This window comes from Falco punctatus (genome assembly GCF_963210335.1).
Source record: "Falco punctatus genome assembly, chromosome: 5".
NCBI classification, from domain to species: domain Eukaryota; kingdom Metazoa; phylum Chordata; class Aves; order Falconiformes; family Falconidae; genus Falco; species Falco punctatus.
In genome coordinates this window covers 71,241,760-71,268,370 of record NC_137584.1, presented here as the reverse complement: position 1 = coordinate 71,268,370, position 26,611 = coordinate 71,241,760, and the positions used below count along the sequence as shown (strand labels likewise).

The following is a 26,611-nucleotide window of genomic DNA, read 5'->3' as shown; positions in this document are numbered from 1 at the left end:
CTGTTCTTCTTTTATAACAGAAACTGGCGAAATGGTGATTTTTCCAGACACTGGAATTCTCTGCAAACTCACAGGGATACTTGTCAACCCCCTGTTTTAGCAGACAAGCCTGAGCCATCCACTGAGAGGATGTGGGAGCCCATCACTCCTCTCTTTTTGCAGACAGCCACGAAGTCCAGCACCCACTGTGCAAGCAGAAGCATGGCTTGGTATCCCTGCCCCACTGCTGCCCTATAGAAAACCTCATTGAGCAAGACCTGCAAGCTGAAGGAGGCCCCGGCAGCTGGCCACACTCCTCCATCACTTGGGTTCAACTTGCTTTTTCCACAGGTTTAATTAGAAAGGTGATAAAGGCAGCTCCAGGTGCCAAAGCCTTTTGCATTGTGGCTCCTGAAGAGTTTTTAATAAGAGTTCTGCCAAATTGGTGAGGGTTTTACAGCAAATTTTTTCCCGCATCAAGATGACCTCCAAAGGTAGAAAAGGTGATATAGCAGAACAGCCTACTGAGGTTTTCCAGCATGAGTACAGACCTCTGCATATTAATTTAAGCCTGTTCACAACCAGCTTGTTTTCCTTAGTCCCCGTTCACAGATCATCTACGGCAGGGCACTAAGGCAGCATTTATGATGCACTCCTGTCCAAGTCCCATTTCCCATGGGGTTTTGGAACAAGTGAGAAGATGCCTATTCTCTCAAACCATCCTGTGCCGAAGGCGGTACAATACTCAGATATTTATTTGGGATGTAAAAATCCGCAACAACCTCCACAGCAGGTAAACCGAATCATCATAACGTTGCAATTGCGCAAGCAGAGCGGAGCAGAGGAAGAGGAGGTCCTTGCAATAAAGGCTCTGGACTTGGATACAGGAGGTTTCAGTGAAGCTGCCAATTCCACAAAAGATCTTCTGTGCAGCTGAAGTCACTTAAGGACAGATTGTGAATATGTCATGGGTGAACCTGAGCTCTCACAGATTTCAAAAGAAAGGAGATGTGAGGAGAAGCACAGTCTTCAGGTCCCATTATAGTTTTGGGGACACATTTAAGATTGCCTTTCACTCTATTTTTTGTTTCTTGGACGAGATCCAATTTTGCTTTAACAGAGCTGCTGGTTCAGCTAGGGCTTCAAGACACGGATGCAAGGAGTAATACACCCATTTATACCAAAATAATGAAAGCACTCAGTCCACAGGTCAGATTTGCCCAGGGGACTCCTGAGACTCCTCTTAAGCAATGAAAATGCAGCTCCTACGCTACAGCAGTTATGGATAACCAAACATAGGTTGAAACCGGGATATAGAGTGATGGGCAATACAGATCCGCAGAGTCGGGGGAGTTCGAGCCATGAGGAGGAGCTGCAGTAGGCTGCTACCAGCTGCCCTGGGTCACAGCCATTTGGCTCAGTCCCACAAACCAGATTTTCAGAGCATCCTTGACACTGCAGGCACACCTGTCCCCAAGGACATGGGATGTGCCTGTTGACCTGCCTGGCAAAGATCAGGCTGTTCTGCTCCACGGGGTTAGAAACACAGCTGTTCTTCTACCGCTGGACTGCCACTAGGTTTCAGGATTTTCTAAAGATCCTTCTCCCCCAGGGAAGTTCTTTCCCCGTTTTCTTGAGATCCAGTTTGGAAAAGCATCTCAGTGCCCTAAAGCAGGCATAGCAGACTAGGGCATCAGACCAAATCCCAATACATCAGAAGAAGACGGGTCAATGAAGTAACAATATTTGGCACATGTTCTTTGCTTATACCTTTAATCACAATTTAATTTTATCCCCAGCTATACCAAAGCATTACTCTGATTCATAGTTACTTCTGCCTAAAAGCTTTCAGGTATTAAAACACTGGCTTATACGACCACTGATTTTCATGACAGTGAGGTGCTAAAATGAAAGTACACGGAGAAGTTCTGTGAGGGATCCAGACTTGTCCATAGGCTCACCTTCATTCCCCAAAGAAAATTACACATTTGACATCCAATTTCTGTTCCTTGCAGTCTCAAGACAGCAAAAGCAGCTCTCCTCCAAAGTGATGCTTTATCACCATCAGTTCTACCTCCATCCTTTTCATTAAAAGAAATGCTCCCTGAATAACCTACATTTGTACTGAGAGGAGAACCACTGCAAGAAATATAGCTATCTCAATGCAGCTAAAAGCAAAATGGAAGTGTCTAGAAAGGTGGAAAATAGAGAGCTTATAATTTCAACATACAAAAAAGATGAGCCATCATTCCCCCCTCCCTTGGCACCCTGCCTCTCCTCCACCAGGAAAGGCACTTTTAGGTTGCCACTGGCATTAAAGAGGAAACTGTAGGGCACTTGGAAAAAAAAGGCATGACCGTCTTTCCTAGAGTTCAGCATGAAGCCTTAGCAACTGAAAAGGGACGCTCTGGTCAAAGACTACGCGGGTAGCAGCACTTAGTAAAGCAGCCTGCAACCCAACTTCAAAGCAGCCATCTGCTCTTACAGTTATTGGACTCCTGGAGATGGTCTCTTGAAAACACGTAGCACCGGTGTCCTTGCCTTGAAAGCCATAGGAACTTCATGCTGGTTCCAGTAAGAACAAAGTCAGGTCACCAAAGCATTTCTGTTTCCCCTTCCTCCTCCCCAAATACCACAGCAGAGAGGTGACTAGCTGCTGTCACTGCACAGCCACCTTACCCACAGAGCACCTCCTGCCCACATGGCTTTTCCTCAACAGCACCTCCACAGAGTCACACAATGGTCAGGGTTGGAAAGGACCTCTGGAGATCTAGTCCATCCTCCTGCTAAAGCAGGTTCTCCCAGAGCAGGCTCCACAGAATTGAGTCCAGGCAGGTTTTGAATGTCTCCAGAGAAGGAAACCCCACAACCAAGAGGAAACCAAACTCCAGTTTCTCCTCTGAATCCCACTCACCCACCTACCCAAGCCATGCTGTCACTGCAGAAACGCTGAAATGCATGGGAAGGCGAGTTCCCAACAGGTCAAGGGCTGCACAGTTATTTCTCCCAAGAAAACGTTTAGAGAAAACTCTGCCCTCCCAAGGCTGGCACCGCCGATCTGCTTCAACGTCTGTGGTTTGACCCCCTCTAGTGGGTAGCACTCAACAAGACACAGAGCCTTACCACCACCCCGCAAACAATGGAGACCCTACTCAAGTGATAAAGCCTTTTTCCATTATGATGATGATGATTTTCCAACACACAAAACCTACCTGCCTTGCACTTCAGATTCAATGTCTTTGGACCACTACACTCAAAGCCCAGAGATCCCATGGAAAACTCTTAGAAATGGGGGCAGAGGGGGTAAGGTTTTGGGAAGGGAGAACCACCTTGCTGACAAAAACAAACCCACCACCACCATATACCCCAGACCCGATTTTGTAGGGAGAACATATTTATCATCTATCCCAGAATGTCTTCTCTATGCCAACTTGTCAAAAGCTGACAAAACTCCATACTATAAAAGCAAGCTGTTAAAACTTGGCTAAAGGGAAAAACTTAGCTGCCAGACAAGCTAACCAGAAAAAGCTGAAAAAAACATTTGAGTATGCCAGGGAAGGCAGTAAATTTACAGAAAGTCTCTACAGAGCTGATCATCGCAAACCAAGACAACGAGGCAGTATTAGGTCAGCAGCTTCTCGTTCATCTGTCATTTGACAAGCAGATGTCTCCCACTTCCAGGGACTTGGGTAGGTTATCTTAAAGAGTTGTAGCTGCCTGTATTTTTTAACTATCCGAAGTAGCATGTACCTAACTCACAGTTCATCCCAGAACAAAGTATTTTAGTAGAGCCTAAACCCACTCATCACATAGTAATTAAATACCCCATATTCCGTTTAAACCCATTGATTCGTCCTTCCACGTCCAGGCATGCCGAAAGATGAACAACTCATAAATTTGGCCTTTTCACTAATGAACAAGATGTCAAGCCTTTGCCTGAATTTCAGGAATTTTTCTTTTAGTCACACACATACATAAGGTGGTTTTAATGTCAAAACAGTGACAAAGGTTGCTCTGATTTGGTTGGTTGGTTTTTTTTTACAGGATGTTTTCCTTCTAAATATGTATTCAAATCAGTTTTAAAAGCAAAACCTACAAACATATTACATTCAAGTCACAAAACTTACCATTACCGACAGTTTAACAGACACAGCGATTTCCAGCTGATCAGCATTCATTTTAGCTCAAACTCTACATACTGTTAATCCAATGGAATCCAATAATGTTTTCTTTAATAGCATGTCGCAACCCAAAGGATCGTACTTTATACTCTAAACCTTGTATTCCAGGACAGCAATCATGACCCACTAACCCACTTATAAGAGAGGTTAAAGAAAGGTACATCAGACATAGAAGTTACGCTCTTGTCATTAATACAACTTGTGCAACCATCCAAGATACAAAAACTTCAGGTCAAAACTATTTCTCCAGAATTTACACAGCTGAATGGCTTCAGCGAAAGCAACAGCCCTGGCAAGCTCTGACAGCCAGCCCGCCTTTCGCCTATTTCCAGCAAAACCACAGCACTGCAACATCCCTCCTCAATGAACGGCCCTTCTGCAGCTTGCAGCGCAGCAGCTCAATAGTGAGTGTAACGTGCCCCAACTGGCATCCTTTGCTTTTTGGACAGCCTGGCTGAATTGTTCTAGTCCTCAAGATAATCTAAGAGATGTGAGATCAAAGAAGAAAATTGTAGATTTATAAAGGTAAAAATGCCAGGACCTGAGCTTTATCAGTTGGAATGCCAACTACTTCAAGCAGTTAGTTGATCATACTACTTCAAGCATGAATTAAAAATATAGAGACACATATACATATATGTATACATACACACACATTTTTACAACATATATGTATACTTTCTTCCCAGCAACCACTATAGGCAGGCAGTATTAACACAGCCTCTGGTTCTCAGCTGAGCAAGAAACAACCACAAAAAAACCAGAAATATCACTAACTGCTCCCTGCCCCATACTTGCACTGCCTCCTCAGCACTCCTGCCTGGTCACAATTCACTCTCTGAACAGGACAAGAGAGGACATGAACAGAAAATAAAGCCCCCATCCAGACTGCTCAAAAACAAGCTACTTCTCCCACAGTCCGGACAAAATGAAGAGACAACCCTTCTAAATTAAGAGGCTGATGTACATTTATATTTCTGCCATAAAATGTTATTTATTCATCATCTTACCAGCAAGTCTTCGCAACATTTAGGAAAAGAAGTCCTTATAGGAACTGTGCTATCCCCCAAACTAAACCCCAGATTACCTAACATATTCAGGACAAGGATTTCAGCACAAGTCCAACCTGCCCCCCCAATTCTCTATGACATCGCTTCCAGCTGCTGAGCAACAGCCACAACAGCCTCTACGCTATGTGCAGTCACAGCGCGTATCCATGATCATGCAGAAAACCTGGGTCAGTGGGTGCATTACGCACTAACTTACATTGTCCCAGGTCTTCCTCCTTCATCCCCAGGTCAAAACTTCTCACCAGCTTAAAGCAACTTAGCTGCAGGCAAACACCGCTAAAGCACTGCTTTATGGTATTAGTCCCATCACCACATTCAAAACTAATTTTAATGGTGTTTGTAATAGCTACAGTGGGAATGCAAGAAGACACCCTTGTGGAGGCTAGCCCACAGATCCCATGAAGTTAATTCTTGTTTTGGTCAGGTACTGGGAGCCAGCTCCACGCTGACAGTGTTGCCCAGTGTGCCTTAAAAAGCAGCAGCCGTGTGCTAGTGGGATTAGCAACCAACAGAAGAGAAAGCTCCTTTATTTAACCTAACATGATCCGGTCCATAGAGCTTCTTTTCAGTCCCTTTTGGCAGTCCCAGCCCTGCACAGCCTTGGAACCAAACGTTTTTCCTCTGCATTAACAAAGCAGGGAAAAGCGTGGGCAACTTCAGCTTTGGTTCTTCACATTAGCAAAAAGAAAAGAAAAAAAAATCACCCCTGCACATGCACCCCTCCCCATCTCTGCCTGCATCCCTTCAGCATCCCCCTCCCTACCTGTTCACTCAAGTATTCCAAGGCATGGAGTATTTTTGCGAACACCAGCTTTCACCACAGCTAATACACAACCATTTCTTCTGCCTGGCTCCAAGAGGGGAAAAATCCAACTTGCCAGAGGAGCATCTGCATCAAGAACTGCTTTTGCTGATGGGATCAGCACTCGAGAGTACCAGGGAAAGCAGGAGAAAGGGTCACATACTAATTCATCATCTTCATGCATCACCTGCAGACACCCCCCTCCCGCCATCCCCCAGCCCAAATCTTGGCCACAACAACAAAACAAAAAAAAAAAAAAAAGAACAACCCACAAGCAGAAGTTGAGAACAAATGTGCTTTGAACGCTACACAAATGACATTGAAGATGCAGAAGAAATATGCATGTTGCTGTTGTGCTGCACGATTTCATAGGCTTATTTCCTAGGTATACATTTCATGCACCCTTTCCCACACAGATCCTCTCCCCTTCACCCCTTAGGTTTTCTTAAAAAACACAACCCTCTCTGATCCCTAAGGATTATTTTAAAAGCTACAAGACCTATTCAACCCCATCTGCAGCCTCTTCCCCACAGTCTAACCCATCCATGGGGTGGAGGGGTGCATCCACCACCCCGTGACAGAACCCTGAAAGCTCCCTCTACCCTCCCTCAACCACCCCTTCCAACTTAAAACCCCACGTCCCATCTCAGAGGATGCTGGGCCATGCTAGGTCTTTACAGTTGTCCTTACAACACCCTGTTCTGTAAGACCGACATCTCTGTGGTGGTGTTTGCATCTACAGGCTTTCATCCTGGAGAATCCCTCCCTGCCTCCTCCCACATCTCTTTTTGGGGAGGATAACGCAATTTCCAGCTCACTCTGGAAGATGCTTTTTTATTCTCATGGAGCCCGGGGTCACTTCCCAGACCCTTCCTCCGGCCAGTGTCTCCTCTACCCCAGGACCTCTCCTGCTGGGGTGGGGGAAACAGTCCCCGTCCCTGACCTTGTCTCACACCAGCAACCCCAACACCATCCCCACTCCCCTGCCACCTGGCCAAGAAGGTTTCTTCTTTTGCTAAAGCCACAGTCAAGGCATCATGCTGTGTTCTTCCACTCCCACAACCTGCACCTTCGGTGCACCAGGGGGGTCAGCAAACAAGGGGGCTCCCTCTCCGTCAGGTGGGGAGAAGCAATCAGGGGCAGATGCAACCCCTCATCCCCTCCTCTACAGGGGGTGCGATCCATGCCAAGACACCAGCCCTCTGGGAACAGCACATCCCAGCACTCGGCAGCCGAGGGTCTGCCCCCTGCCCCCACCACAGACCCTCTCTGGAGAAGCCCCCTGTGTTCTGTGGAGCCTTATTCTTGCCACTCTGTTCTCCAGCTCCAACAGGGGAGCGGTGGGGCAAGCCCTGCCCAGGGCCACAGGACCTCCCTCTGCAGCGCTGCTGGTGCAAGGGTCACCCCCAGCCCCAGGCCCGCCTTCACGCTGTCAACCATGGGGTGCCCCCCCAAACACACACCATCCCCCGTCAGGAAGAGCAGCTCCAGCCCGCCCTCCCCATCCTGCCCCATGTCTGTGGGGTGACGAGAGCCCACCCCATCCCTTGAGGCACCATCTACAGCCCCATGGAGCTAGAACCGCTTCCACCCCCCCATGCTGCGGGGTGCACTGAGCCATGTTCCCCTCCAGGCCATGAGGTGACAGCAGCCCCTACTCCCCTCTCCCCAGACCCACACACTCACTGGGGGGGCATCTCTCCTCCCTTTGGGGCTCTCCTCAGTGAAGCAAGAGTCACCCCAAATCTCTACACGGAGGGCACTGACCCACATCCTGCTTGAAGCAATGAAGCCCACTCCTCCCACCTCAGCCCCACAGACACCTTTTTAGGGAACTTCTCTTCCCCTTGGATGTCCTCTCAGCACAAGGGGGGCCCCGACAACTCCTCTGCCTGGGGGAGCACTGTCCCATGTCCACCTCAGACCATGAGGTGACAACGACCCCCACGTCCCCCCACCTCAGCACACACACACCCCGGCTCATTCTGTGGGAATCTGTCCTCCCTTTGGGTCTCTCCTCACCCGAAGGGGGAGTCACTCCCAGATCTCCCCTCCTCCACATGGGGGACACTGCACCAACCATGACCACCTCAGACCATGAGGTGACACTGACCCAAGTCCACCTCAGACCATGAGGTGACGGCAAACCCCCATCCACCCCACCTCAGCCAGGGAAGAGTACCCCACCTCCGCCTCAAAGCATGAAATGACACTGACCCACGTTCACTTCAGACGATGAGGTGATGCTGACCCATATCCACTTCAAACCGTGAGGTGACAGTGATGCCCATCCACCCCACCTCAGCCAGGGGACAGTGACCCACCTCCACCTCAAACCACAAGGTGACAGTGATGCCCATCTGCTCCACCTCAGCTAGGGGACAATGACCCACCTCAGACCACGAGGTGACACTGACCCCCACAGGCCCCACCTCAGCCAGGGGACAGCGACCCCCATCCGCCTCAAACCACGAGGTGACAGTGACGCCCATCTGCCCCACCGCAGCCAGGGGGCACCGACCCACCTCAGGCCACGAGGTGACACCGACCCACGTCCAGCTTGGGCCACGAGGTGACACTGACCCGCGTCCATCTCCGAGCTGACCGCTACCCCCGCCCGCCCCGCCTCAGCCAGGTGACACCGACCCACGTCCGCCCCAGACCAGGCGCTGGCAACGGCCCCCGCCCGCCCCGCCGGGGCCAGGGGCCGCCGACCCACCTCAGGCCACGAGGTGACAGCGCCGCCCGCCCCGCCTGGGCCGGGGCACAGCGACCCGCGCCCGGGGCGCGCCGCCCCACCGCCATGTCGGGCGACGCGCTGACGGCCATCCCCGCTCCCCGCCAGGTCCGGGGGGGTCCCCGGCCGCCCGCCTTACCTCCAGACCTGCCCCATCTGCAGCAGGTGGATGACGGACTGCCAGACCCAGACGGAGATCCTGCAGAGGCGCTGCGCCCCGGGGGTGGCGGTGCCGCCGACTCCTCCTACCCCGCCGGCGGGTCCCCCCCGGCGGCCGGCGGCCCCCATCATGGGCGGCCCGCGGCTGCTGAGGCCCTGCACGGCGCCCAGCCCGCCGCCCGTGTAGTCCTGCACGAACCAGCGGAAGCTGAGGATCTGCACCAGCACCGAGGGCAGCAGCACGAAGGCCAGCGTCAGGCCGCACCAGACGTAGTCCCGCCGGCCGTAGTGGTGCAGCGCCAGCCACAGGTCCGTGCCCACGTCCCCCAGCAGCACCAGCAGCGCCAGCACGATCCACAGGCAGTCCAGCCACGGCCGCTCGCCCGCCTCGCCGCCCTCCGGCGCCCGCGGCGGCCCCTCGGCGGCGGGGCGGGGGGCCAGCGGCTCGGCGGCGGCGGCGGCGGCCGCCCGCCCGAAGAGGTTCCGCAGGCAGGCGCTCCGGCAGCCCCAGTAGCACGACGACGTGTTGCAGCAGTGGCAGATGTGCAAGGAGCTGCTGCCGCCCGGCTCCTCCGCGCCCTCGGCCGCCGCTGCCCCGACGCCGCCGCCGCAGACGCCCGCCGCCGCCGCCGCCGCCGCCGCCTCGTCCAGGTTGTGCAGCTGGGCGAAGCCCACGCCGCCGCCGCCGCCGCCGCCATCCGACTTGGCCGCCATCTTGCTGCCGCCGCCGCCGCGTCTCCGGCCCCTTCGCCGGGCGCGCTCGCTCGCTCTGCCCCCCCCGTCCCCACTCCCGGCACCCCCCCCACCCGCCGCCCGCCCGCCTGCCCGCCCGCCGCTTCCGGGGGCGGCGCTTCCGCGCCCGCGCAGGACGGGCCGGGCCGCCTAGCGACCGAGCGGGGCAGCGCCGCGGCCGGACCCCGCCGGCACACAGCGCGCCGGGCCGCCGCAGGGCACGGGGCACCGCCCGCGGTGCTGCCCCGCGCCCTCGGCCCCCGCGCTCGGTGCCGCTCCCTCCTCGCACCCCTGCACCCCTGCTGCCAGCTCCATTGCACCGGTTCCTTTGCACCTGCTCCCACTGCTGCCCTCTGCTTGCTCCCATTGCACCAGTTCCCCTTGCACCTGCACCCGCGGCTGCCGTGTGCTTGCTCCCATTGCACCGGTTCCCCTTGCACCTGCACCCCCTGCTGCCCTCTGCCCGCTCCCATTGCAACAGTTCCCCTTGCACCCGCTCCCATTGCACCAGTTCCACTTGCACCTGCACCTCCTGCACCTGCACCCACTGCTGCCCACTGCACCAGTTCCCTGTGCACCTGCACCCACTGCTGCCCTCTGCCCGCTCCCATTGCACCAGTTCCCCTTGCACCTGCACCTCTTGCTGCCCTCAGCCCCCTCCCCATTGCACCACCTGACCTTGCACCTGCACCCACTGCTGCCCTCGGCCCCCTCTCCTTGCATCAGTTCCCCTTGCACCAGCACGCCCTGCTGCCCACTGCTTGCTCCCATTGCACCAGTTCCCCTTGCACCTGCACCCGCTGCTGCCCTCTTCCTCGCTCCCATTGCACCTGCACTCCCTGCTGCCCTCTGCCCCACTCCCATTGCGACAGTTCCCCTTGCATCAGCACCCCACGCTACTCCCTGCCCACTCCCTTGCACCGGCACTTGAGGCTGCCCTCTGCCCCGCTCCCATTGCACCAGTTCCCCTTGCATCTGCACACCCTGCTGCCCTCTTCCACGCTCCCACTGCACCAGTTCCCCTTGCACCTGCACCCGCGGCTGCCCTCTGGTTTCTCCCACTGCACCAATTCCCCTGGCACCAGCAGCCCCTGCTGCCCTCTGCCCCATCCCCATTGCAACAGTACCCCTTGCACCTGCTCCCACTGCTGCCCTCTGCCCCGCTCCCATTGCACCAGTTCCCCTTGCACCAGCACCCTCTGCTGCCCTCTGGTTTCTCCCACTGCACCAGTTCCCCTTGCACCTGCACCTCTTGCTGCCCTCAGCCCCCTCCCCATTGCACCAGCTGACCTTGCACCTGCTCCCACTGCTGCCCTCTGCCCCGCTCCCATTGCACCAGCTCCCGTGGCACCAGCGTGCCCTGCTACCCTCTGCCCGCTCCCATTGCCCCAGCACCTGCTGCTGGCCTCTGCCCCATCCTGGCTGTACTGGCACCCAGCACTTCCTGCTGCCACGGTCACACTGCACTGGCACCCACTGCTCCTCTGCTCACCCCCGCTGCATTCGCACCCACGGGATCCACAGTGCTTCTTCCTCCAGCCCCTATGCACTGACAGCAGCATCCCCCAGACCATCCCCAGCTGGAGCCTCTTCTGCTGACCCCACCCCACTCCCAAATCAGGTCCCCAGCCCACTGCCTTGGCCCTCTAACCCCTGTCCTGCAGTGCAACCTCCCTGTCCACACCACCTCCTCACCCTCAGCTCCCGGGACCACCACTCTGCCAGCCAGACTGTCATCTCCCCGCTTCCCACCTCCAGCAGCCGCCTGGTACCTGCCAGGTCCAGGTCCCCCTCTGGGTTTCACTTTGCTTTTTCTCCTCCTATGGCCATGCTGGGGAAGGGAGGCTCCTCTCCCACCCCGCAGGTCCCCCATCACATAGCAGCAGGTCTCTAAGCCCACCCCAGCACCCTGACCTCACATCCCAGCACCCTGACCTCACATGGCCTCAGTGCCCTCCCACCCCCCCACCCCCCGCAGTCTCCTGTCCCTCTCCTAACACAAAGATACTCCATGCTCTGTCCCCTGCACTTGTCCCTTCCATATGGACATACATGACATGGCTTCACCCACCCCATCCTTACAGGATCAGGCAAACCAGCCGGCTCCTCTCCATGGGGCCAGCTACTTGCTGGAGGAGACAAACCTCTGGCAAGCTGAGGAAGCAGGTCCCAGCTCCCATTTTGGGATCTGCCTTGGGCTGAGTTGCACCGCAGGCAGGTGTTTCACCGCCAGACCCACAAGCAGGCTGGGGAAGCCAAACTGAAGGTCTTTCCCCCCCACACTTCCCTTTCTACCCATGCATGTGTGTTTATTCATCATATCCATCTTTTCTGTGCTGTCCTCTGTAGGTTGCAGTCTCCCCTCTTCTATGTTTGGGGTCCAGCCCCCCCCCCCCCCGCCCTCTATTTGATATGCACTCCTTCCAGGTGCTCCTTCTCCAGCTATTGCTTCTGCCTTTTTCTGTGGGAGTTTGAATTCTACCCTTTCTCCTTTTTTTCTTTTTTTTTTTTTTTTTTTCCCTTTAGTTTTCATTGTGGCAAAATATCGGAGCTGAGAGCTTCAGGGCTCCACAACTGGCTGCAAAAGTTGCTGCTTTGCAAAGTCTAAATTTCAACAGGGAAACCAAAAACCCAAGCAGTTGGAAAGGTGCATAAGTGCAGATAAAATTCTTTTTCCAGGGATGGAAAATTAATTTAATCTTGAGAAGAGTGGAAGGACTTGCATATATTCAATAAGCTGCCTGGGAAGCATGTATTTGGCCTTTCTGAGTGATGTCAAAGGAGTTCAAAAGTTTTGCAGTCTGAAAGACGCCGATGGGTTTGAAAGTATTGGATCCTCCTGTAGCAGCGAAGCAGAAGGAAAGGGAGAGGAGAGCTTTGTGCCTTGTCCAGATGAAGGCACTCTGGTGCATGCCTGCCTGTTGCCAAACCAAAGTCATTTGTAGCACATGAAACACTGGCACAAAGTTTTTCAGAAGGAGAAAACTGGTATTCTGGATAGAATAGAATCAGAGAGGACATAATCCCGCAGGTCCCCATGATACTGATTTCAAATGCTGCGGCTAGTCCCCTATTTTCTGTCAACTTCAGCTGTGGCAAGAAATATGAATATGGAAATAAATGAGTCAAATGCCAGCCTTCAACTTGACCAAAACAAATTCACATTCATAAGGCATAGATAATAACATATATGTAACAGAAAATTCCTCTCCTGTTTGAAGCTTTAAAACCTGAAAAGTAAATATGTATGTTAATTCTCACAGCAGTAAGAAATAAGGACTACGGGATGTGTACTCTTCAGTGAGAGGCACCTGTATTAAGCTTAAACTTTTGTTTTGCAGTATGATGAGATATAAATGGAAACATTCCTCATTTCTTCAAACTTTCTGTGTAGCAAATTTGCTACATATGATTTGAAAGGGAAAAAATACCAGCATAGAAGTAATAAAACTATTCGGTCTTGTTATTTCAATAGAAGTGTAGGTGCACATTGCACTTCATGAATCAAGAAGGGGGCAGAAGAGTCATCTGTTTTGATACAAAACCAACCCAAACTTGTGCAGTGAGACATACGGGTGGGAGAAGGCAGCAGTTAAAGATTTTAGCGTTGGCACACTAAATGAGAAAGGCAGTTGCTTGGGCAATATATGACATGATACAATACACTGTTGAGACTGCCTCTGAATTTCTCAGTGTGGTCGTGGCCACCTGTGTCCAAGAAGAGTGAATTCAGGCTGGAACACGAGCAGGGAAGAGCCAGGCGTTGATCAGAGGTGAGGACAGTCTGTCTTTCTACTGTGGACTGAAATAATTTGGCTTGTTCAGTTTAGCAAAATGAGATTGGAGAGGGAATATGTTTTCTGCCTATAAATACATCCTGGAAAGTAAATGTAAGTGAAGGGAAAGGCGTTGTGACACTGAAGGGCAACAGCGGAAGAGTCAATGAGTAGGAACTGGCCATGAATAATACATTTAATCTCGAAATTGGTAGAAATTGGAACATCCTTCCGGTAGGAGTAACAGAGACTAAAAAAGAAAAAGAAAAAAAAAAAAAGGCAACTAGTTTTAACACATAGCTTAATAATTTTATAAAGGAAATCGCATAGCAATGTGAAACAGTAAACAGTTGGGATGAAAGCCCTTGTAAGATTTTCCAGCCCAGATCATATCTCCTTGGAAAGATCTTGTCCATTTTGATGCGTGGTACACTACGTTCCCTCCTGCATCAGGCGATGAGTCACAGATACATGACTCCGTGGGTGGTCAGAAGTGATATCTCCACCGCTTACGTCTTAATTCCTGATTATCCCATGATATTCTCCAGCTCCTGCTCACTCACTTAGCACACAGCAGAGATGCAGCCACATTCAAAGCACGCCATAAACCCCTCATTTCCCCGGTACCCACAGCCACTGCTGCGTGGTCGCTTCAGCCAAGGCCATGGGAGAGATGCTTTGCCCCTTCCATCAACGGGAGCTGCAGCGCTGCTTTGTGTAGCATTGCCCCTCACAGGGAGCTGGGAGAGTCATCAGTCAGAGCTTGTTTCTTTTATTAGCCAACACTATGTATTTTTAAGGTGGGCTTTTTTGGTATTTGAGAGTGTCTAGCACACCCGTGTTGAGATCTCTCTTAACTCATATGTCTGAGAGAGAAAGCTTTCCTCTGCACTAAACAGTGACCCACACTTCCATCACACTGGAGGCACTTGTGTCCAGAGGTCTGGGTAAACTCTGGGTGACCCTCAGACCTGCAAGTATTTATAAAACATGTTTAGCAGGGGTTTTTCCCTTGCAGCACTCAGAGCTGATCTGTCTGTGCCTTGCATTTCATGTTGTTTCAGTTCCTCAGAACCACCAGCGAGACACGGGGAAGGGGAGGTGTGTTTGGTTCTCCAGCAGCACCCAGCAAACCACGCCATGGGACCATAACCTTCTTGTGCTCATTGGGTAAAGGCTTTCTTCATCCTGATCAATACACTAATTTTGCTGTGTGGTCTTCCGTCTTCCAGGCATTTATCCCAAGCAGGGGAACAAACACTATATAGAGAGAGGTATGTAAGCCAGAATCAGAGTTGTGTAAATCTGGAACTACCTCATTTAAATAACCGGGGGATGGATCCAGCTGAGTGTTTGGTGTATGTGGAGTACTCTGCTACCAGCACAGATAATTACAACTAATGGGGATTTACTTTAAGCAAAGTAGGTCAGAAAAATGACATCTTATTGTGTTATTAGTTTCCATCAATTACTTCCGTGTTGTTTGCTCAGTTCCCAAGTCAAACGAGTGTGGGCTGACAGCCTTGCAAGCTCAACTTGGTATTGCCTCTAAAAATCAAACTGCATTATTTCTGCCTCATGCATCATCACTAACAATAAAGCATCCACCGCTGGAATATAGCAGGTGGCTTCGTTATTCATGCATGAGGCAGAGAAGACTCCAGCTTCCTTTGCCATGACATTGAAGTCTCCACGGTATTAAAAGTTGGATATGTTGGTAAACTTGTTGGTTATTGTGTGAGCTTGGCTTAGAAGACACACTTAGGTCAGTCCTTCTGTTGATCAACTTCTGTACTTTCTAGTAGACTTTTTGAATGCTACGTGTATATATCGGGGGAGGTTTAACACAACACTGCTTTTGCTGTTACTCTCCAGGAAAGGTACAGAAGGTGTCAAAGGTATTGAACAGCCGACTCACAGTCATCCTACGAGCTGCCTCTAAGAGAATGAGGAACACGTGGTGAAGCTTTCCAGTTCTAGTATTTATTTTTTGAGGGCTTCGTTTTTGAGTTTTCAGTTTAGCAATGCAATCAGCTGGTAAATGTTATCAGTGACTGTCAATAATCATGTGTTAGTCCCTACTGATGTCCTGAAACAACTGAACATGGTGTGTTCTCCCAGCTGGACCAGGTGTTTGATTTCTAATCACAGTTCCTTACAACTCTCTAATTTCACATGCAACTCAGTAGTTTTGAATGGCTTACACTTTCCAGGAAATACAAGTCCAACCAGGGGCAGGTCCTTTTCAAAGTAAATATCTCTGTGAGCCACCCTGGTCTGAGTCACTGAGGTTTTAGCAGGATGGGGCTATCACAGAAGAACACATCTAAGACAAGAAGCTATTCCTTAAAAACAGATTCCTCTTTCAGGCTGTATTTTTGGCAAAATGGATTTACTGATACAATCTACAGAGGTTATGAAGCTTGATTAAAGTCCCTAAAACTTGTTCAGGTCCTCAGGTGTTGCATGATAAAAGCTGGATAACAATTCTCTACTAAGTATGTAATTATGTAAATCCCAAATTTTTCTCTATTGGACAGTAATAATACATTTAAATCACTTTACACCTCCTGACAAATGTAAGAATTAGTACGGTCTTGGGAAGTGTGCATTAGCGAACTTCATCGTTCCTGTTACCTAGATCTTAACCTGTGGTGACACCGTTTATTCAGGTCTCCTCAGGCTTTCTTCAATCTCCTGAGAGCTGCAACGGTTTTCCTTTATTATTGTGCATGAAAAAGGGACCTGCCTCTGCTTTCAAAAACATGCTTTTGCGGGACACCTTTTAGAAGCAATCGGCTGCAGCGGTGATGTTGGATGAGTGATCGTAGAGCCACCTGGGGACTGGCCTGTGCAGAGGAGGGTGACTGCAAGAAGCTTTCTGACCTGCCTGCCTTTTCTTTGCAAAGCCTGGCGGTACTTGCAGCTTTTCCCTTAAGCCAAGCACAGGCTAATCTCCTCGGTCATGCTTTTTGAGGTACCGGTTACCCGGCAGGAAGGAGCAACACAACTTCATCAGCCAAAAAAGGTGGTGAGCAGTGCAGGGAACTGTGTGTTTCTCCCCTTGGAAAAGCATTAACAGCTAATACCTCCACTCTGACGGACTTGCTTGGTGCTTTTCCAAGGTGGGATTTAGGAAAAGGCAACCACACAGCATTTCCTACTTTCCCCCATGGGGCTCCAATGATTTAATTGGTTATGAAGGGCAGGGATGTCTCTTACAGAGGAGCTGGCTGCTGTTGTCAGCGTGCCACACTGCTCTTCAGAGCTCAGTGAAAAATAAAGTTACCAGGCAATGCTTCCCCTGCTGAACGGGGTGAATGCAAAGGTTGGCCACTGCCAATATGAACTCTATGCCACATATAGCTTTTCTATTCATATATAGCTCTTCTATTCATCTAGGTTCCGGGGAAAGCCAATGTATAGCCGTGAGCCATGGAGGGAAGTGGAGCTGTATTTCACACCTTAACTAAGGTAAAGTATATTCCCTTAACATGACCCCCCCATTCCAGACACACTTCCTGATGCTCATTTTAATATCTGAAACTGCTGTAAACCTCCTCCAAACCCATGCATGTAACAAAATAAAGTTATTTCTTGCAATTAATACTGTCACTACAGAGCTATTAATTAAATGCATGACCTTTTCTATCAAGCCAAATGAAGACAGAATGTTGCACTAATCCAAACCTGCCTGGGTTTCCCCTTGGAAAACAATGGGGAAAAGGCTGCTGCTGATAGCTGCTTTGGTGACTGTAGCTTCCTCCATCTCCCTTTGAGCTGAACCATCAGCTCAGGCATTGCCTGTTTCTAGGGTGGGCTATTACACCTTAGTGTCTCTGCTTCCTCTCTTCACAGTCCTCACTCTAGTCAAGGTACTGCAGAGAAACTGTCTTCCCCCAGTTCCCCACTGACCTTGTGAGTCCTCCATGGACCGTTTTTCTAAAGCTCTGTCCACACCAGATGTCCTTGGTTTTCTCTCCTTTTTCATCCTGAGGATGGAATTTCCATTCTCGTTTTATTCCTGTTATTTATGCTGGTTACACTTTTGCAGCCCTTCTCACCATGAACCATGTGGGATTTCTCACTTATGTGTCCTTTTGCACTCAGTAAATCTTTTGCCCCCTGCCTTGGCTCCACTACAACTGTCATTCCTACTACTTTAGTCCTGAATGACATGCCTTGACCTGGTAGAACCCCTGTTCTAAGTCAGTGGGAGCTGAATTCAGCTCCAAACTGAGGCATCCAAGTGCCTGCCTCCATGCATGAGTTAGGTGTCCAAGTTCCCATCACAGTCAAGAAGGAGCTCACCAATGGCTCTGTTCAGTTGCCTGCATGCAGACATCTAGCACATTTGAAAGGCCCCAGGGTATCTCACCTGGCCTCCAGCTGATGCTCCAAGAGGGCTTGGGTCTCCCGTACCTCTTGCATCATACCCGTCGGTCTTGGAGCAGAATGTCCCAGCCACCCTGGGGCATCTCAGGTAGCAGTAGACATTAGGAAACCGCATCTAGCCCAGAGTATCCTGCCATTATTTTTGGTAGGAGCAGGGCTAGGTCCTCAGTGCATATCCACACGTACCCATTACTGATGTAGGTCCCAGGCATGGATAGGCTCTGTTCTCCATCAGAGCTGTCAGCTGCTTCTCAACAGCAGCAGAATTAACAAGCTTCTCTAGGGACCTTCCCCATGCCCCTGTCCCCTCCTGACCCATCCTCTTTTGGCAGGAGCAGGCTCTACTTTCAGGCAGCAACATGGACTTTCTACCTGTTTTGAAGGGAACTCCTCATCTGGCTTTGCCACCTGGCATTAAGTGATGTAAGGAGATGGGGCATAGATGTTGTTTATTCTATAACTGAGAAAAGATCTCTTCTGTAGGATACCAGAAACACTTTATTTCTGACTTCCTTTTATTCTCTCACCATGTTAAAGGTATCACCATTTCCTTTTATCTTTTAAAAAGCTTTTAATTAATTTTGCTTTGCACAGGTAATTTAATATCTCATGGACAGATGAGATTTGCCCAGCTTGAAATGGATGCTCCAGGTCTCTGATCTGTATGGCAAAAATGACTGTGTGGCAATTTCAGACAGTCTGAAAATGAAGTCTGGCTATTCTGAAGTCTTGGTTCAGGCACACACTGTGCTTTCTGATACGTGCACATCACCAGCATATCCAGCTTTGGCAAGTGCTCTTACCATTTCTTCCATCTGCCAGCGCACACAGTATTTCTGAATCTGTTAATTAAGGAATTGAAATTTCTCCCTGAGATACCAGAGTAACTGGTTCAGTTTCTTTGCAGCAAAAACTAACGCTTGCCTTGTCCATAATTACCTAAATTGTTGAGAAAAATTATTCTGCTTTCATGTTGATTCACTTTTGTAATTTCATTGCTGAGGCTAAGTGTGGCACCCATTTAAATTATCTCCTACTCTCATTTTACTCCAGACATGCTATTTGCTAACAAAGACTCTATATGGAAAAATGGGAAGGTGACAGCTACCTCCTTCATCAATGCAAATGGCAATAATCTCCTCTGCTCCACCATGTAAAAATAAACATTGAATCATCCCCAACAGAAATACCCTTCTGCATTTAGAAATATGGATGTGGAAAGGCGATACCTGCCCTCATTTATGTAGCTGTAAAACTCAAGTTTATCTGGTGATTCCATGGCAAATACTTCGGGAGGTCAACAGCAGCATGGACTCAGGCTGCCAGTGTCCCCAGCTTTTTTCCTAAAAATATGCAGATTCTTCACTCTTCTGTTTATACTTGCACTTGGAAATAGAAGATTAAGTTTTCTTGTTGTTAAATTATTGACATTATTTATAGTAAAAATCATCCCATACAACAACTCCGCTGTAAATTCTTGCTGTTGGTAGCTCTCTGGTATTATTACTGTGCCTCTGCACAGCTTCTAAAGCAACAGTACACCTCCTGTAAGTGATCACCTTTTTAAGTAAGTGCTATTGGGTGTACAGGGACCTGTGGCCAGGGTGGGCTCAGGGTGATGGACCATTTTGCTGGACACTCAGCTGCTGGGAAAAGCACGCAGAAACCTTTGCCATCAGACTTTTAGATGTGCAGTTCCGCACAGTAAGTAGTCATTAGTACTTGAGTTGTCCCTTTGTAAACATTTACTTGAAGGCTTTTTCTATGGCTCCAGTCCATCCCCTGTGCCTGATGCCAAAAACGCACATCCTCCTAGTGCTCCTTTCTTGGAAGGGTGTCGCAGCACTTGATCAAAACTATCAAGCTGCAATAAGGCTTTTACCATCCCATACCAGGTTGATTTCAATAAGTAGTTAGCACGCCTCACCCCAGCACAGTCACCAATCTCCCACAAGGATTCTAAGGTTCAGCTACTGTTCATGCTGATTCTTCATATGCTTCAGGCCAGCCCACCCTGCTTTTTGCCTCTGCAGTATCCTTCTCCTTGTCTCTCCTACCTTCAGAGCACTGTCTTTCCCCCCTTTCCAGGTCTCTCTTCAGCCAGTGCTCCTCTTCCATAACCCTATGAGCTATTTAACTACTTTGCAGGAACCACCCACAGCTGCACCTTATCCCATCAGCCAACCTGCCACCCCTGAAGCCAGCCCACAGCTGTGTATTATCGATGTTAATTAACCCAGCTTCATTCCTCTACAGAAAAGTATCTTCACGTGCTAATGTGGACCACAGCGATCAGCATTACGGTGTGAAATGGAAGGACCCTGTACAAGTGCGTGGGTGCCTTTTGCAGAACACAGGAGCATTTACTCTTGAGACCACAAAAGGGAGTTTTTTATCTTACATTTGATTAAAAAAGAAATCCCTGACATGCCACAGAAAATGTTAAAGTCTTAATCCTGGTCAGAATCTTAAATCCTGACCAGTGCTAGACTCTGCAGTATTTACCCTGGATAGCTAATGGGTATGTGTCTTCAGGGAGCAGAGATTCACATGTGTTAGTGTGGTCACCAACTTGAGGGTGTTTAAGAGGATGAACATTTGTGGAAAACTGCATGATAAAACATGCTGGAATTATTAGGTATATTATAAGGGATATAACTCCAGTTATCAGACACATGTTTCTTTAACCACGTGCATGCCTTTCATTTAAAAGCAAAAGCATCCACCTGGCTTCAAATGGAGGTAGACCAAGTTTTGAAGTGGGTTGTGAAACTTTGTGACTTCCAGAGGGTCAGCGAATTGCAACAACCTTTTTGTCTCCTAGATCACTCTGAATCCTCTTACTGAGACTGAGCAAACCTCCCCAGAAAGTGGATTTAACAGGAGTGCTGCAGGACCCACGGTCCCCTTCTCCCCTCCCTGGCAGACAAGATGAGCATCCCCATGGCTTCTCCAAGCCCTGCTCAGGTTGTTGGAAGAGTTTGCATGAGTGGGCAGCTTTGTGGCATCTGGGTCTGAAAGGTATTTTGGTAGATGTGAGGGTCCAGCTGCTGCATAAAAAAAAAATCTATGGGGAGCTGAGAGTGCAAAAACTTAGTCAAAATCCTCAAACAAGAGGTGAAGACACTGTCAGAAAATCGTCCTGGAACTGATTTAGCTGCATAATGCCATAACCCAGCAAAGCAGAATAGAAGGGTACTCACTTTTGGAAGGGCCAAAAGCTTTTTGCATAAGCTCAAAAGTAACTGCATAAAATAACACCATGCTTCTTCTCAGAGATTATATCCATCTCAGTACAACAAATTGTTACCTTATCTTGGAGGTTTGGGTTTTTTTCAAGAGTTTTTTGAGTTTCTGGAGGGTGTGATTTTGTGGACATGACCACAGCAGGCCAGCTGGGGCCAGGGGAAGATCCTGGCACAGCTGGGTTTGCAATAGAGCTGTTGAGTGTACGAGGTCCGGAAGGCTCCTGGGGACTGCCATGGACAGGCAGCATGGGCAGAACAGCAGCTCCTTCTGCATCGCTCCCCTTCATACTGATTTTCAGCCCCGTTGCAAAATACTGGACGTAATCTGCCACTATTTCCTAAACAGAGCGAAGAAATAAAACCTGCACAGGGCTCCATGAAACTTGCACAGAAGACGAAGGGAAACTACTCTAAAGGCAACCCTTCTCTCACCCTGATGAAAACACAAGTTCTCCAGGCTCTGCTGGCTTCTCTTTTGATTCCTCCTTGTGCTTTGAGCCATTTTTCTTTCCGCAAGGATGGGTGTTTAGATGCTTGCCTTCTAATCAGCTGCAGTTACAGCCTTTTCCAGTATCTTCTGCTGCCAAATTGGGGGGGAGGAGGGGGGGGGGGGCGGGGGCGGGGAGAAAGGGTTTTTTAAAAAAAGAGAGGGAGGCTAATGCTTGAAAAGACATATGTGTTTAGTGTTGTTGGCAGATTTGTAAACTTATTAGTGCCTCCACACACCATGTAATTAAGATCTTCTGGTAATTAGTCAATAGTTAAAAATAGGGGTTGGTATTGTGCTACTGAAAACGCCTACAAAATAATGTGTTCTCTGCACTCAAGATGTAGTTAGTGTCTCTAGAAATGTTAATTTAAAAATATATATATTTGTTTCAGAGCCAGATTTTTTAACAAAGTAAATTTCAGCATGTGTATGTGCATGCATGTGTGTGTGTTCAACCTATTTATCTTTGTGCATTTATGCGTGTTTGTGTGATGTCCAAAGAGGCTGACTGCATATTTTGTCTTAGATAAAAATGTTAAGCTATAAAACTGCAGACTCGACACAGCCATGGAGGGAATGGGAGCTTTTCTCATTTGTAGATTTCCATTGAAATAAACCTGCTCATCAAGGAAATTGTTCAAAAATCCACAGGAATGGCAGATGTGCAGCACCATGGGGCAGATGTCTGATGTTTGGAGAGTCATGCATGTATTTTCTAAATATTCAGGGATTACTACAGCCTATAGATATAATCCTTTAGTAACCTGGAATGTCAACGACAATGCAAAAGCTCTAATGCCTTGTAGCAAATGTTTGGCCAAACTGCCCTTTAAAAGCAATATTCACACACACATTTGAAGTAATTTGTCCTTGTCCTGCGAAAGAAGACCCACTCCTTCTTTACAATGTGGTCCAGAGCTGTATGAGAGTTGCTGGGTGATGTTCTGAAAGGGCGTCTCATTTGGCTGTCATAAGCAATCTGTGGTGATTTGTTGTGCAGACAGGCATTTGTCTCAAGTAATCCAAAGGGCTTATTTTGATTGCTTGATAGATCCAAGGAACTTATAGTCGACTCAATGGGGGATTCATTTATTATGCTCCCAAACCACTCTTAAATCTTCCCTTATGTCATGTCAATGGATTTGTCAGGCCACCCTCATCCAGCAGTGATGCAGTGATGGGAGAAATTTACCTTTGCCAAGCAGAGTTACTCACTGTGTTTATAGACTTGTTTCTGAAGTACTAGTGGTGAGTGAAATTCTACTGCAGGAAATAAACTGGACTTTGCTTCGTGCCCTTGAAAGAAGCATCTTTTGTTGATTTTAGGAGGGGGAAAAAAATCCTACTCCAAATCCATTGTAAAGCAGAGAAGACCAAGCTAGAGAGTCCTAGCAAGGGCCAACAAAGTTATTTCACGGGTTGTTCATGATACACACATGAGTTAACATCTAGAAGGCCCTCTGTGGATGCATGCTACACAGACACCACGTATTGTTACTTTTGAGTTCATGGTAGGATTTACAGTAATGTTTCTTTGATGCTGAAAGTGAATTTCAATTTCATTGCATTCAGCTCTGGGATTTATAGAGTGAGGTTTTTGCTCAAACACCTAAATAGCTATTGAAACTCATTTTCAAATAACATTTTCAGGTATGAATGTGTCGTTTCTCTAACCTGTTCCAACATCCTCTTCCCCAGCTAGTTAGTTATGGCAGTTAACCAACACATGGCAAATACTTTGGGAATGTCATAAAATTAGTTACATCAAATCCACGAGTAGAACAATACTATATGGTGATAATTAAAATTTCTATATGCATATTGGTGATGCTGTTTGCTTTTAATCAAATAAAATCAATGGTTGTAAAAAAAAAAAATCCACATAAAGTTGAATCAACCATCTTTGAAAATGGAGTGGTTTTAAGAATTTCCTGCCTCCAGAGCTGTGCCTGGCACCTATAGACTTGACTTGGAGAAGACATTAGTAGGATGTCTCTCCTTTCCTTAGGATCTAGCAGAAACTGGCCAGGGGATGAAGAAGTTGTTCGAGGGGGTAGGAATGATAAGGACACAGAAAATCAGAGGGGGGCACTCTGAGGATGCAATTTCCCAAGCCTTGTTTCCTCAAGAAATCAGAAAGACATAAAAAAAAAATAAAAATAATAATAATAAAAAAAAAAACACAACCAAAAACAAACCCAAAACCCTTTATTCCCTTTGCTCGTTTCTGCTTCACTGCTTCAAACTCTTTTGTACATCACCACCCCTAGATATCACTGTCCAGCTTGGGCTCACTCGGGACTCAAAGTCAACACAGCCTGCAGATTCACCTTGGGGTTGATGCACTTTTCTTTTGTAGAACAACTTCATTTGCCAGCTGATCAGTCATCACTGGGGACCACTGGTTGATCACTGGTCACACCAGTGCTTGGGAACAAGTCACTGCATGCAAAACTGCTGGAGTGGGAGGACTTCTGGGACATCCAGCCGCTGAGGCTGGACAGTGACAAACCTCTCCAGTGGGACTCCTGACATGTTCTGCTGAGACTGCCAAATCCTGGAGGACTTGAGAACTGTGAATAAGGACCAACTGTTCACTGTCTCTGCCAGAATGAGAACTAGGAAGAAAAGCCCATTGCAGGCAAATAACAACAGGTTCAAGGAGTCCCCTGAGCTGAAAATGACTGGAAAGTGGGAAATTAGTAAGGGTAAGTATTATACGTGCTTCCTCTGTTCTTACTTTTCTTATAGGATCCTGCTAATGGCCAACACTAGGGAGAAAATACTGGGTGAATCCTTGGTTTGAACCAGTCTGGCTGTTGTAATGCTCTCGGGGCAGACTGCTCCCCGGGAGGATGCGGGCCAGAAGCCCATCGGTTTGGCCCACTGTGAGATGAAGTTGGAGTAGCCCCCACGCTACTGTCTCGGCAACATTTATTCCGTTGGTGTTTGCTTTGCAGAGATGTCTTTTCTTCTCAGTTAGAAGTTTTGCTTTGAAAGGCAGTTCTGATGACTCTGATTTACAGTGACAGCAACTTCAGTGGCATTTAAAGATACTGGAAGGTAGGAATAAATAAGCTTGAAGATTGCTTAATAAAGCAATGGAAGATTTGTTCTTTCCTATAAGGTTCCTAAATACTACCAACAGGCAGGGGAATTTGTCTCACCTTGTTTTAGCCATCTAAAATTTGGGCATCTTGTTCAAGCTGGTCCTTCAGGGTTTCTGTGCAGGACTTGGAGAGGATGCCAGCACATCTAGAAGGAAATTCCTCTCCTTGTTTTAGGCATCCACCTCGAGTCAGGGTGAACCATGCTGTGGAGATGCTCATCCTCTTTCTGCTGTTGCAGAGAGAGTGCAGAGCACTTCACAAGACTTCTAACTTTTAGAGGGATGAAGTTAGGCAAGAGCAACCCAGACTAGGCAGAGTGAGAAAAGCCATCCATGTTCAGAGATAGAGCTGCCCCCCAACAGTGTGGGGTGCTTTGCTTAGGAGACACTTTGAGTCTTGCTTCTTGGGTTGCCAGTGCTGGGGAGCCATGAATGATGTGCTTGGTCTTTGAGCGAGTGTCACAAAGTGCTCTTTGTGAGAAACCTAGCCCATGTACTCCCAAGTACCGGAGAAACCTACCTCCTGCTCTGTTCAGGTGATGGTCAGTGCAATACAGAGGGAAACCTGGGGAGGTCAAGCAAAGCTGGAGGATAGCAAGAGCTCCTCAAAGATAAACATGAGGAACTCAGTTATCTGCCAGTTAGGCTGATAAAAAGGGGCATGGGGGTTTCTGCAGCACAAACGCTCAGGTTGAATCTCTGAGAGGATAACAGGTTCTGGCATTTTTAGGGCAGAATAAAAAAAAAAAAAAGTAGAAGAAGCTGAAACAGCAGCAAACAATAACTCTTGATCTAAATCTTACAGATCACTCCACCTGCAATGTATCCAATGGGGCAACCGTCTGGGTAAGGACTGCAAAACTGGGCCTGTTGGATGACACCTCCCTTAGAATTGTAGCATCGTTTAGGTTGGAAAAGACTTTTAAGATCAAGTCCAACCATTAATCTAGTTAAAACCTTGGCTCAAAAAGTTCTTAATTGTCCTTCTAGCTCCAGTGGAGATTGTGCAGCCTTGACTAGTCACTCCTCAGCTCCTCTACTATTTCACCTGGAAGAGGGGAAAGAATTCCCGTTCCTCTGTGACATAAAGAGAGGCTTCGTTCATAGACCTGAACACGAAGAGTAGTTCTGCTGATCCTGCGTAAGACAGGTCAGAACATCCTGTCAAGAAGTCTCTACATTAAAGAAAACCAGAGGATCAGGCCCAGCCAGCATGGGTTTATGAAAGGCAGATCCTGCTTGATGAACCTGATCTCCTATGACAAAGCGACTCGCTTAGTGGATGAGGGAAAGGCTGTGGGTGCTGTCCACCTAGACTTCAATAAAGCCTTTGACACCATCTCCCACAGCATCTCCTGGAGAAACCGGCCGCTCATGGCTGGGACGGGGGTGCTCTACACCAGGTAAAAAGCTGGCTGGGCGGCCGAGCCCAACGAGTGGTGGGGAATGGAGTTATATTCCACTGGTGACCGGTCACAAGCTGTGTTTCCCAGGGCTCAGTGCTGGGGCCAGTCCTCTTTAATATCTTTATCAATGATCTGGACAAGTGGATTGAGTGCACCCTTAGTCAGTTTGCAGATGACATCATGTTGGTTTGTCAGGTGGCTGTCTTCTGGAGGGCAGGAAGGTTCTACAGAGGGATCTGGGCAGGCTGGGCCAAGGGGTCAAGGCAAATTGTATGAGGTTCAGCAAGGCTCAGACCCTGCACTGGGGTCACAACAACCCCAGGCAGCGCTACAGGGTTGAAGGCAGAGTGGCTGGGAAGCTGTGGAAAAGGGCCGGGGGTGCTGGTCAACAGCCAGCTGGGCATGAACCAACAGCGAGCCCAGGTGGCCAAGAAGGCCAATGGCACCCTGGCTTGTGTTAGCAAGTGTGGCCAGCAGGACAAGGCCCATGACCATCCCCTGTACTTGGCACTGGTGAGGCTGCACCT

At 48.8% G+C, this 26,611-nt stretch overlaps 1 protein-coding gene and 1 long non-coding RNA gene across 4 annotated transcripts in view; one reads left to right on the top strand and one right to left on the bottom strand.

The window, feature by feature from the left end:
• Nucleotides 1–9,741, bottom strand: part of XKR6 (XK related 6) — a 212,103-nt gene extending 202,362 nt beyond the window's left edge. For all 3 annotated transcript variants that reach the window (XR_013928436.1, XM_080389169.1, XM_080389170.1), the window contains exon 1: nt 8,909–9,741. Coding sequence is in view for 2 of the 3 variants with exons in the window: in XM_080389169.1 (XP_080245295.1) it covers nt 8,909–9,642 (734 nt within the window). In the remaining variant the exon portion in view is untranslated. The remainder of the gene's footprint in view (nt 1–8,908) is intronic.
• Nucleotides 9,742–11,573: 1,832 nt separating this feature from the next.
• Nucleotides 11,574–26,611, top strand: part of LOC308064562 — a 39,344-nt gene continuing 24,306 nt past the window's right edge. The window contains exons 1-3 of the long non-coding RNA XR_013928445.1: nt 11,574–14,606; nt 16,839–16,910; nt 20,088–26,611. The exon at nt 20,088–26,611 is cut by the window's right edge and continues 24,306 nt beyond it. This is a non-coding gene — a long non-coding RNA (uncharacterized lncRNA). The remainder of the gene's footprint in view (nt 14,607–16,838; nt 16,911–20,087) is intronic.